This window comes from Cetorhinus maximus, unplaced genomic scaffold (genome assembly GCF_964194155.1).
Source record: "Cetorhinus maximus unplaced genomic scaffold, sCetMax3.hap1.1 HAP1_SCAFFOLD_244, whole genome shotgun sequence".
Lineage (NCBI taxonomy): Eukaryota > Metazoa > Chordata > Chondrichthyes > Lamniformes > Cetorhinidae > Cetorhinus > Cetorhinus maximus.
In genome coordinates this window covers 492,732-506,386 of record NW_027596207.1, presented here as the reverse complement: position 1 = coordinate 506,386, position 13,655 = coordinate 492,732, and the positions used below count along the sequence as shown (strand labels likewise).

The following is a 13,655-nucleotide window of genomic DNA, read 5'->3' as shown; positions in this document are numbered from 1 at the left end:
ATAAACCCCGTCACCTATAAACCCCGTCACCTATAAACCCCGTCACCTATAAACCCCGTCACCTACAAACCCCATCACCTATAAACCCCGTCACCTATAAACTCAGTCACCTATAAACCCCGTCACCTATAAACCCCGTCACCTACAAACACCGTCAGATATAAACCCCGTCACCTTCATAACACGTCACCTATAAACCCCGTCACCTATAAACCCCGTCACCTATAAACCCCGTCACCTACAAACCCCGTCAGATATAAACCCCGTCACCTTCATAACACGTCACCTATAAACCCCGTCACCTATAAACCCCGTCACCTACATAACACGTCACCTATAAACCCCGTCACCTATAAACCCCGTCACCTATAAACCCCGTCACCTATAAACCCCGTCACCTACATAACACGTCACCTATAAACCCCGTCACCTATAAACCCCGTCACCTACATAACACGTCACCTAAAAACTCCGTCACCTATAAACTCCGTCACCTATAAACCCCGTCACCTATAAACCCCGTCACCTATAAACCCCGTCACCTACATAACACGTCACCTATAAACCCCGTCACCTATAAACCCCGTCACCTACATAACACGTCACCTATAAACCCTGTCACCTATAAACCCCGTCACCTACATAACACGTCACCTATAAACCCCGTCACCTATAAACCCCGTCACCTACATAACACGTCACCTATAAACCCCGTCACCTATAAACCCCGTTAACTCTAAACCCCGTCACCTACAAACCCCGTCACCTACAAACCCCGTCACCTACAAACCCCGTCACCTACAAACCCCTTCACCTATAAACCCCGTCACCTCTAAACCCCGTCACCTCTAAACCCCGTCACCTCTAAACCCCGTCACCTACAAACCCCGTCACCTACAAACCCCGTCACCTACAAACCCCGTGACCTATAAACCCCGTCACCTACATGCCCCGTCAAATATAAACCCCGTCAGCTATAAACCCCGTCACCTACATAACACGTCACCGATAAACCCCGTCACCTACATACCCCGTCACCTATAAACCTATATTATCCTCACTGACTCACACTCTCCATATAATCCGAACCAACCCATATTTATGGCTGCTCTCTTCATCCTGACATCCCATGTCTTCTTGCTGCTCGTGTCTTATCAGTCACACATTAGGCCATCCCTACCACTTGCTTCTGCCACTCACATCCACTTCCGAATGCTTCTACTTCTTGCATCTGCCCTGGAATAAATGCCCTGAAGTCACTTACAATTACACATTCAAACACTTTGTCACCTAAAAAACCCCGTCACCTATAAACCCCGTCACCTATAAACCCCGTCACCTATAAACCCCGTCACCTATAAACCCCGTCACCTATAAACCCCGTCACCTATATACACCGTCACTTATAAACCACGTCACTTATAAACCCCGTCACTTATAAACCCCGTCACCTATAAACCCCGTCACCTATAAACCCCGTCACCTATAAACTCGGTCACCTATAAACCACGTCACCTATAAACCCCGTCACCTATAAACCCCGTCGCTTATAAACCACGTCACTTATAAACCCCGTCACCTATAAACCCCGTCACCTATAAACCCCGTCACCTATAAACCCCGTCACCTATAAACCACGTCACCTATAAACCCCGTCACCTATAAACCCCGTCACTTATAAACCACGTCACTTATAAACCCCGTCACCTATAAACCCCGTCACCTATAAACCCCGTCACCAATAAACTCGGTCACCTATAAACCCCGTCACCTATAAACCCCGTCACCTACAAACACCGTCAGATATAAACCCCGTCACCTTCATAACACGTCACCTATAAACCCCGTCACCTACATAACACGTCACCTATAAACCCCGTCACCTATAAACCCCGTCACCTACATAACACGTCACCTATAAACCCCGTCACCTATAAACCCCGTCACCTACATAACACGTCACCTATAAACCCCGTCACCTATAAACCCCGTTAACTCTAAACCCCGTCACCTACAAACCCCGTCACCTACAAACCCCGTCACCTACAAACCCCGTCACCTACAAACCCCGTCACCTCTAAACCCCGTCACCTCTAAACCCCGTCACCTCTAAACCCCGTCACCTACAAACCCCGTCACCTACAAACCCCGTCACCTACAAACCCCGTCACCTACAAACCCCGTCACCTGCATGCCCCGTCAAATATAAACCCCGTCAGCTATAAACCCCGTCACCTACATAACACGTCACCGATAAACCCCGTCACCTACAAACCCCGTCACCTACATACCCCGTCACCTATAAACCCCGTCACCTATAAACCCCGTCACCTATAAACCCCGTCACCTACATAACACGTCACCTATAAACCCCGTCACCTATAAACCCCGTCACCTATAAACCCCGTCACCTATAAACCCTGTCTCCTAAATACCCCGTCACATACAAACCCCGTCAGCCATAATCCCCGTCACTTATAAACCCCGTCACCTATAAACCTTGTCACTTATAAACCCCGTCAAATATAAACCCCGTCACCTACATACCCCGTCAGCTATAAACCACGTCGCTTATAAATCCCGCCACCTACATACCCAATCATCCATAAACCCCGTCATCTATAAACCCCGTCACCTACATAACACGTCACCTACAAACCCCGTCGCCTATAAACCCCGTCGCCTATAAACCCCTTCACCTACATACACCGTCACCTATAAAACACATCTCATATAAACCCCGTCACCTACATAACACGTCGCCTATAAACCCCGTCGCCTATAAACCCCTTCACCTACATACACCGTCACCTATAAAACACATCTCCTATAAACCCCGTCACCTACATAACACGTCACCTATAAAGCCCGTCACCTATAAAGCCCGTCACCTGTAAACCCCGTCACCTATAAACCCCGTCACCTATAAACCCCGTCATCTATAAATCCCGTGAAATACAAACCCCGTCACCTACATACCACATCACCTATAAACCCCATCATCTATAAACCCCGTCACCTATAAACCACGTCACCTATAAACCCCGTCACCTATAAACCCCGTCACCTACAAACCCCGTCACCTATAAACCCCGTCATCTATAAACCCCATCACCTATAAACCCCGTCACCTACAAACCCCGTCACCTACAAACCCCGTCACCTACAAACCCCGTCACCTACAAACCCCGTCACTTATAAACCCCGTCACTTATAAACCCCGTCACTTACAAACCCCGTCACTTACAAACCCCGTCACCTACAAACCCTGTCATCTACAAACCCCATCACCTATAAACCTCGTCACTTATAAACCCCGTCACCTATAAACTCCGTCACCGATAAACCCTGTCACCTATATACCACGTCACCTACAAACCCCGTCACCTATAAATCCCGTGAAATATAAACCCCGTCACCTAAATACCCCGTCACCTAAATACCCCGTCACCTATATAACACATCACCTATAAACCCCATCACCTATAAACCCCGTCACCTATAAACCCCGTCACCTATAAACCCCATCACCTATAAACCCCATCACTTACATACCCCGTCACCTATAAACCCCGACATCTATAAACCCCGTCACCTACAACTCCATCACCTATAAACCCCGTCACCTACAAACCCCGTCACCTACAAACCCCGTCACCTACAAACCCCGTCACCTACAAACCCCGTCACCTATAAACCCCGTCACCAATAAACCCCGTGACCTATAAACCCCGTCACCTACATGCCCCGTCAAATATAAACGCCGTCAGCTACAAACCCCGTCACCTACAAACCCTGTCACCTATTAACCCCGTCACCTATTAACCCCGTCACCTACAAACCCCATCATCTACAAACCCTGTCACCTATATACCCCATCACCTATTAACCCCATCACCTACAAACCCCATCATCTACAAACTCCGTCACCTACAAACCCCGTCACCTATAAACCCCGTCACCAACAAACCCTGTCACCTACAAACGCCGTCACCTACAAACGCCGTCACCTACAAACGCCGTCACCTACAAACGCCGTCACCTATAAACCCCGTCATCTATAAACCCCGTCACCTATATACCCCAGAACCTATAAACCCCGTCACCTATAAACCCCGTCACCTATAAACTCCATCACCTATAAACTCCGACACCTATAAACCCCGTCATATATACCCCGCCACCTATAAACCCCGTCACCTACAAACCCCGTCACCTACAACTCCATCACCTATAAACCCCGACACCTGTAAACCCCGTCACCTGTAAACCCCGTCACCTATAAACCCCGTCACTTACAAACTCCGTCACTTACAAACCCCGTCATCTACAAACCCCGTCACCTCTAAACCCCGTCACTTATAAACCCCATCACTTATAATGCCCGTCACCTTTAAACCCCGTCATCTACAAACCCCGTCACCTATAAACCCCGTCACTTATAAACCCCGTCACCTATAAACCCCGTCACCTATGAACCCCGTCACCTACAAACCCCGTCACCTACAAATCCCATCACCTATAAACCCCATCACCTACAAACCCCGTCAACTATAAACCCCGTCAGCTACAAACCCCGTCACCTACAAACCTCGTCACCTAAATACCCCGTCACCTACAAACCCCGTTACCTATAAACCCCCGTCACCTACAAACCCCGTCACCTACAAACTCCGTCACCTATAAACCCCGTCATCTATAAACCCCGTCACCTATAAACCCCGTCACCTATAAACCCCGTCACCTATAAACCCCGTCACCTATAAACCCCGTCACCTATATACACCGTCACCTACAAACCCCGTCACCTACAAACCCCGTCACCTATAAACCCCGTCACCTATAAACCACATCACCTACAAACCCCTTCACCTATATACTCCGTCACCTACTAACCCCGTCACCTACAAACCCTGTCACCTACCTGCCCCGTCATCTATAAACCCCGTCACCTACATAACACGTCACCTACAAACCCCGTCGCCTATAAACCCCGTCGCCTATAAACCCCTTCACCTACATACACCGTCACCTATAAAACACATCTCCTATAAACCCCGTCACCTACATAACACGTCACCTATAAAGCCCGTCACCTATAAAGCCCGTCACCTATAAAGCCCGTCACCTATAAAGCCCGTCACCTATAAAGCCCGTCACCTATAAACCCCGCCACCTATAAACCCCGTCACCTATAAACCCCGTCACCTATAAACCCCGTCACCTATAAACCCCGTCACCTATAAACCCCGTCACCTATAAATCCCGTCATCTATAAATCCCGTGAAATATAAACCCCGTCACCTACATACCACATCACCTATAAACCCCATCATCTATAAACCCCGTCACCTATAAACCACGTCACCTATAAACCCCGTCACCTACCAACCCCGTCACCTACAAACCCCATCACTTATAAATCCCCTCACCTATAAACCCCGTCACTTACAAACCCCGTCACCTACAAACCCCGTCACCTACAAACCCTGTCATCTACAAACCCCATCACCTATAAACCTCGTCACTTATAAACCCCGTCACCTATAAACCCCGTCAGCTAGACACCCTGTCACCTACATACCCCGTCACTTATAAACCCCGTCAAATATAAACCCCGTCACCTACAAACCCCGTCACCTACAAACCCCGTCACCTACAAACCCCGTCACCAATAAACCCCGTCACCTACCAACCCCATCACCTATAAACCCCGTCATTTCAGCCTCCTCCGGAGTTCCCCAGCATCACAGATGCCAGTCTTCAGCCAATTTAATTCACTCCACATGATATCAAGAAATGACTAAAAGCATTGGATACGAGGAAGGCTCTGCGCCCTGACTGATATTCCGGCAATAGTACTGGAGGCTTGTGCTCCAGAACTTGCCGCGCCCCTAGACAATCTGTTCCAGTGACATCTCCAACACTGGCATCTACCCGGCAATGTGGAAAATTGCCCAGGTATGTCCTGTCCACAAAAAGCAGGACAAATCCAACCCGACCAATCACCGGTCCATCAGTCTACTCTCCATCATCAGTAAAGTAATGGAAGGGTCATCGACAGTGCTATCAAGCGGCACTTGTTTAGCAATAACCTGCTCACTGACGCCCAGTTTGGATTCCGCCAGGGCCACTCAGCTCCTGAGCTCATTACAACCTTGGTTCAAACATGGACAAAAGAGCTGAACTCCTGAGGTGAGGTTAGGTGAGGTGAGAGTGACTGCCCTTGACATCAAGGCAGCATTTGACTAGGTGTGGCATCAATGAGCCCTAGCAAAACTGGAGTCAATGGGAATCAGGGGGAAATCTCTCCGCTGGTTGGAGTCATACCTAGCACAAAGGAAGATGGTTGTGTTTGTTGGAGGTCAGTCATCTCAGCTCCAGGACATCACTGCAGGAGTTCCTCAGGGTAGTGACCTCGGCCCAACCATCTTCAGCAGCTTCATCAATGACCTTCCTTCCACCATAAGGTCAGAAGTGGGGATGTTCGCTGATGATTGCACAATGTTCAGCATCATTCACTACTCCTCAGATACTGAAGCAGTCCATGTCCAAATGCAGCAAGACCTGGACAATATCCAGGCTTGGGCTGACAAGTGGCAAGTAACATTCACACCACACAAGTGTCAGGCAATGACCATCTCCAACAAGAGAGAGAATCCAACCATTGTCCCTTGATGTTCAATGGCATTACCATCACTAAATCCCCCACTATCAACATCCTGGGGATTTCCATTGACCAGAATGGTCAATAATTCATTTATACAGGGCACTGGTGAGATCACATCTTGAATACTGTGTGCAGTTTTCTTCTCCTCGTTTAAGGAAGGATATAACGGCGTTGGAGATGGTTCAGAGGGGGTTTACTAGATTGATACCTGGAATGAGCGGGTTGTCTTATGAGGAAAGGTAGGACAGACTGGGCTTGTTTCCACTGGAGTTTAGAGGAGTGAGGGGTGATTTGATTGAAGTATTTCAGATCCTGAACGGCCTTGACAAGGTGCACATGGGAAGGATGTTTCCTCTTGTGGGTGAGTCCAGAACTAGGGGGCACTGTTTTGAAATTAGGGGTCAATTTTTAGGACAGAGATGAGGAGAAACTTTTTCTCTCAGAGGGTTGAGTGAATTTGGAACTCTCTACCTCAGAAGGTGGTGGGGCGGGGTCGCTGACTATTTTTAAGACAGAGGTAGATAGATTCTTGTTAGGCAAAGGGTATCGGTGTTAGATAGGAATGTGGAAATCGAAAGACAAGAAGATCAGCCATGATCTTATTGAATGGTGGAGCAGGCTCGAAAGGCCAAATAGTCTACTCCTCTTCCTATTTCTTATGTTCTTAGAAACTGAACTGGACTAGCCATGTAAATACTGTGGCTACTCATGCGACGAGTAACTCACCTCCTGACTCTCCAAAGCCTGTCCACCATCTGCAAGGCACAAGTCAGGAGTGTGATGGAATATTCCCCACTTGCCTGGATGAGTGCAGCTCCCACAACACTCAGGAAGCTCGACACCATCCAGGACAAAGCAGCCCCGCTTGATCGGCACCAAATCCACAAACATTCACTCCCTCCATCACCACCGACGCACAGTACCAGCAGTGTGTGTACCATCTACAAGATGCACTGCAGGAATTCACCAAGGCTCCTTAGATAGCACCTTCCAAACCCATGACCACTACCATCTAGAAGGACAAGGGCAGCAGATAGATGGGAACACCGCCACCTGGAAGTTCCCCCCGAAGTCACTCACCATTCTGACTTGGAAGTATATCACCGTTCCTTCACTGTCGCTGGGTCAAAATTCTGGAACTCCCTCCCTAACAGCACTGTGGGTGTACCTACACCACATGGACAAACTTCTGGAATTCCCTCTCTAACAGCACTGTGGATGTACCTACACCACAGGGACAAACTCCTGGAATTGCCTTCCTAACAGCACTGTGGGTGTACCTACACCACGTGGACTGCAGCGGTTCAAGAAGGCAGCTCACCACCACCTCCTCAAGGGCAACAAGGAATGGGCAATAAATGCTGGGCCTAACCAGCGAAACCCACCCCGTTAAAGAATCTTTAAAAGTGAAATTCTAGATCCTAACACTCACTGCATGAAAATGTTTCTCCTTCATGTTGTTTCTTTTGCCACTTACCTTATATCAGTGTCCTCTGGCTCTCAATCTTTCAACCAATAGGAACAGGTTCTTCCTATCTACTCTGTCCCGACGCCTCATCATTTTGAATGCCTCTGTTAATCTCCTCTCAGCCTTCTCTTCTCCAAGGAAAATAGCAGCTTCACCAATGCACCTGTGCCTTCAGCTGCTGAGACCTTAATCTCTGGAATTCCCTCCCTATACCTTCCCCCTCTCTCTTCTTTTAAGATCCTCCTCAAAATATACCTCGTTGGTCAACTTTAAGCGTCCCCTCTTAACAATTCTTTCTTTGACTGTGTGTCAGATGCACTCCTGTTAAGTGCCTAGGGATGTTTTCCTATTTTAGGGTGCGATATAAATGCAAGTTGTTGTTCATCCCACCAGGTTGATGTTAAAAATGCAATAGGATTGTGACTGTTGCAAGGGCTGTCCTGCTTTCAATTGGCAGTTTATACAAAAACGGAGTTCCCATTATTCACATACTGAATTGAATACCTTGTATATTTTATTTACAGTGCAGACATGGAACCTTGAGAAAAGAGCAAGTCGGCTCTGGACAAGATGAGAATTGCGACAGCTTGATGCAATTTACGCTGTTTCCGGTAAAGTTTAATCCGTACAATTTGTTTTCTGTGGTCTGGGAGTATTGTGGTGCCCATAGCATTCCGAGTGTGTTAACCTCTCCCCCACTTTAATTTTTGTGTGCTGCTCTCCCCCTTTCACTTGACCCCATATCTGTCTCTTAAGTTTTCCCTTCTACTCCCTCTCTTTATTCCTCACCTCCCTCCCCTTCTCTTTTTCCTTTTCCCATTCCCTTCCTCACCCCTTCCTCTCTCCTCCTTTCTTCCCATTCCCCCTTTTGTTCCCCTATCACTCCATCTTTTGCTTCTCCATCTCTGTCCCTCTCCTTCTCTCTCCCTCTTTTTCACTCACCAACACATCTGTCTCTACATAGGTTAAACTAATTGATGAGACTATGGTCCCCTGGTGAAACTGAGAGCTTGCAATACTGAGTACTTGTGAAAGAATTTAATGAGTACATACAAGACAGTATGTGCTTAACCAACCTTTATAGAAATGAAGAAATAATGGTTTATTGCACAGTCCTAACGTCGTAGCAGCTTGAGACAATGTTGAGCATTGTTAGCGTATTTACAATGACACTGGCATGTATTTTCACTACGAGAGTATCTTATGAGATTAATCATTTTTCAACTCAACCAACATTCCAAAAACACCACTATTGGTATTGTAAAGAAAATATCAATTTTTCCCAATATTACTGTGAGATACTGTAAAGAAGGCTGGATGTCCATGTGTCTATGCGTGGGATTTAATTAAACCGGGCAGAGGTTAATCGGAGTCAAGCTGCCTGGGTGTTTGAAACCATGAAAACGTTAAAGGTACAAGCAAATAAGTTAGAACTAACATTTACATTTTTAGATAAGTTGATAGGTTGTTCGAATTTCAAAGCAGAATTAGAAGGTGACAAGGAAAATGTTTGTATCTTGCAGGAGTCCATAGGTAAGTAGGAGTGGGGATATTATATTTTTATTGACCCAAAAGCCAAGACAAGATGGAAACATGAACGATCATCTATTTGAAAGGGTTTGAGTTTTTTTTATTCATTCACGGGGTGTGGGCTTTGCTGGCTGGGCCAGCATTTATTTCCCATCCCTAGTTGCCCTTGAGAAGGTGGTGGTGAGCTGCCTTCTTGAACCGCTGCAGTCCATGTGGTGTAGGTACACCCACAGTGCTGTTAGGAAGGGAGTTCCAGGATTTTGACCCAGCGACAGTGAAGGAACGGCGATATATTTCCAAGTCAGGATGGTGAGTGACTTGGAGGTGAACTTCCAGGTGGTGGTGTTCCCATCTATCTGCTGCCCTTGTCCTTCTAGATGATAGTGGCCATGGGTTTGGAAGGTGCTGTCAAAGGAGCCTTGGTGAATTCCTGCAGTGCATCTTGTAGATGGTACACACACTGCTGCTACTGTGCGTCGGTGTTGGAGGGAGTGAATGTTTGTGGAAGTGATGCCAATCAAGTGGGGCTGCTTTGTCCTGGATGGTATCAAGGTTCTTGAGTGTTGTGGGAGCTGCACTTATCCAGGCAAGTGGGGAGTATTCCATCACACTCCTGACTTGTGCCTTGTAGATGGTGGACAGGCTTTGGGGAGTCAGGAGGTGAGTGACTTGCTGCAGGATTCCGAGCCTCTGACCTGCTCTTGTAGCCACAGTATTTATTTGGCTAGTCCAGTTCAGTTTCTGGTCAATGGTAACCCCCAGGATGTTGATAGTGGGGGTTTCAGTGATGGTAACGCTGTTGAATGTCAAAGGGCGATGGTTGGAGATGGTCATTGCCTGACACTTGTGTGGTGTGAATATTACTTGCCTTTTGTCAGCCCAAGCCTGGATATTGTCCAGGTCTTGCTGCATTTGGACATGGACTGCTTCAGTATCTGAGGAGTCGTGAATGGTGCTGAACATTGTGCAATCATCAGTGAACATCCTCACTTCTGACCTTGTATTGGAAGGAAGGTCATTGATGAAGCAGCTGAAGATGGTTGGGTTGAGGACACTACCCTGAGGAACTCCTGCAGTGATGTCCTGGAGCTGAGATGTTTGACCTTCAACAACTCCAACCATCTTCCTTTGTGCTAGGTATGACTCCAACCAGTGGAGAATTTTCCTCCAGATTCCCATTGACTCCAGTTTTGCTCGGGCTCCTTGATGCCACACTCGGTCAAATGCAGCCTTGATGTCAAGGGCAGTCACTCTCACCTCACCTCGGGAGTTCAGCTCTTTTGTCCATGTTTGAACCAAGGCTGTAATGAGGTCAGGAGCTGAGTGGCCCTGGTGGAACCCAAACTGGGCATCAGTGAGCAGGTTATTGCTATGCAAGTGCAACTTGATAGCACTGCTGATGACTCCTCCATCACTTTACCGACGATCGAGAGTAGAGAGGGGCTAGTAATTGGCCGAGTTGCCTTTGTTCTGCTTTTTGTGTACAGGACATAACTGGGCAATTTTCCAAATGCCTCTATTGTAGCTTGCTTCAACACACAGCTGTGTCCAAAACTGCGCTGACCTCGAGATACGGGTCATGAGTTCTCTTAGATCACTGTGTGGGTGGTACTGTGCTCAGTCCCACACTAACCCTCTATGTGCTGGAGCCTTATACTCCAGGTCTGATCTACAAACATCTCATTGTAGCAGATGATGAGGCCATTCAGTTCATTGTGTCTGTACCAGATCTCACTTAGAACAATCCAAAACTAATCTCAAAGCCTTGTTCCCAGCCAATCCCAGTATATCACATGTTATGATGTGGCAGGTGGTACATGCCTGGTGGAGCAAATCCACAAGGGGAACTTGGTCGCGCTATTGCAACAGTTTGGCAATTTGTATTTATTACGAGAAGATTTATGCAATGAATTCAGAAGTAATGAGTCCACTAACACCTTTAGAGATTTTAAACATTAAGTTAAAACATTTATTAACAAAATAAAAGAATTCAAACACATATATAAGATTACAGTTACTTGGTATTATAACAAATCCCAAACATTCCTAATTAACCTGATTCCTGACTACACACCCCTTTTAAGGCAACCTAGAAAAATAGATTTTAAATTTAAAGGGGCAATCCAGTAAGGTTACCACAGCACCCACTCGATAGTGGAATCCCAAAGGCTTTTTAACACAACTTTAATTACTGGAGCAGCACTTCTCTTCAGAGTGTCTCGAATCTCCCCCCTTCCCCCACTCCCAAAGTCTGTTCCACATGGTGTTTTGCACAGCCATACCCCCACATAGCCTTCCATCCTTCTTTATATATGTTTCTTTTTTTCTTTAATGTGTAAAGTTCTACATTTCTTTGGAAATTTACTTTTCCCATAATATAAAAATCTTTCATGTCACCATTATGGTCAGCACTTCTGGGGAAAAATAAGCATATCACTTTGCCTCACTTATCTAGTTAGTTGTAAACATTACCCCATCCCTTTGAAAATCAAAAAACTCCTTCACTTATCTAAAAATGCAAATTTCCTTCACACCCTATCTGTGGAACCCTCACCCTAGCTTATCCATCTCAATTTCAAAAGCCTATTTTACCTCTAACTCTTGATAATTCCAATCTTGTAGTCTAAGAGTCTCTAGTCTAATTAAATCAATCTCACAAACAGAACCATCCACACTCACGCCCAAAAGCCTACAATAATATTATGAAAAATATGATAGTTTCATGACACAGAGAATTTCAGTTCAGAACAGGTCCATTTTAGATCAAATCATATTGCTGACCCCTGTAAGCTTATAAATGCAATTAATCTACTTTCACTACGAGAGTATCTTATGAGATTAATCATTTTTCAACTCAACCAACATCATGATCCATGTCTTTTTGCAGTGCATGTAGCTGTGATATTCTGGAAGTTCCAATCAACAAACTCTTGCATCTGGCTGCCCCAAGATTGAAATGCTGGCAAACAAATGTATTTAGGAATGGAAAGGGAAAGGTGGCGGGAGTAACAGCAATGAATTAATGCAGGATCTGTGTCAATCTGAATTTTGGAAGACGTAATAAAGAAGTGAGAAAATGACAAGGGTATTGGATTTCATGGACTGTACGTTTAGTACAATCTGTGAGATAGGTTTCTGCCATTCTTGATTCCAGTTTAGTAAATAAAGTTTTTCAGAATCAGATTCAACTTATCATCTTAAAGGGAAAAAGTTCACTTCAGACAGGATCTGATAAAGAAAGCCAAAGGTTTGAGGCAGTTTTTTTGCTATTTATCAATGTCATATTGTTTTGATTTTCAGTGGATTGTTAAATAAACATTAACTGTTGTAGCCTGATCTTGTCTGCTTACTTCCTTATCGTCTCAGTGTTTGTATCTCATTTCATGTCCAGGGACCATTCCATTTCATAATAATCCCCCATTCCTCTTACGTTAGTGATCTGGACAAGTTCCATGCTGATCAGTGTCTACCACTGAGACTTGGGGCCACGGGTGGAGGGGTTCAATGCATTCGATGGAAATCAGGACAATGAGTGTGGGTGATGGGTGGGCTGTGCCATAATGGGTGGAGTTTCGGAGCAATAGGTGGGGGTGCAGGGCGATGGGTGAGAGTTCACGGTGCTGGGTGGGGGTGCAGGATGATGGGTGAGAGTTCACGGTGCTGGGTGGGGGTGCAGGGCGATGGGTGAGAGTTCACGGTGCTGGGTGGGGGTGCAGGGGGATGGGTGAGAGTTCACGGTGCTGGGTGGGGGTGCAGGGGGATGGGTGAGAGTTCACGGTGCTGGGTGGGGGTGCAGGGCGATGGGTGAGAGTTCACGGTGCTGGGTGGGGGTGCAGGGCGATGGGTGAGTGTTCACGGTGCTGGGTGGGGGTGCAGGGGGATGGGTGAGAGTTCACGGTGCTGGGTGGGGGTGCAGGACGATGGGTGAGAGTTCACCGTGCCGGGTGGGTTTATAGGGTGATGGGTGGGCTTATGGGGTGACGGGTT

The 13,655-nt window shown here is 46.7% G+C and overlaps 1 protein-coding gene across 1 annotated transcript in view; it reads left to right on the top strand.

Annotated features, from left to right (window-relative positions):
- LOC144673073 (uncharacterized) overlaps positions 1–13,003 on the top strand; it is a 44,071-nt gene extending 31,068 nt beyond the window's left edge. The window contains exons 4-5 of the mRNA XM_078535069.1: positions 8,663–8,749; positions 12,556–13,003. Coding sequence (XP_078391195.1) covers positions 8,663–8,712 — 50 coding nt within the window. The 3' untranslated portion in view covers positions 8,713–8,749; positions 12,556–13,003. The remainder of the gene's footprint in view (positions 1–8,662; positions 8,750–12,555) is intronic.
- The last annotated feature ends 652 nt before the right edge of the window (positions 13,004–13,655 follow it).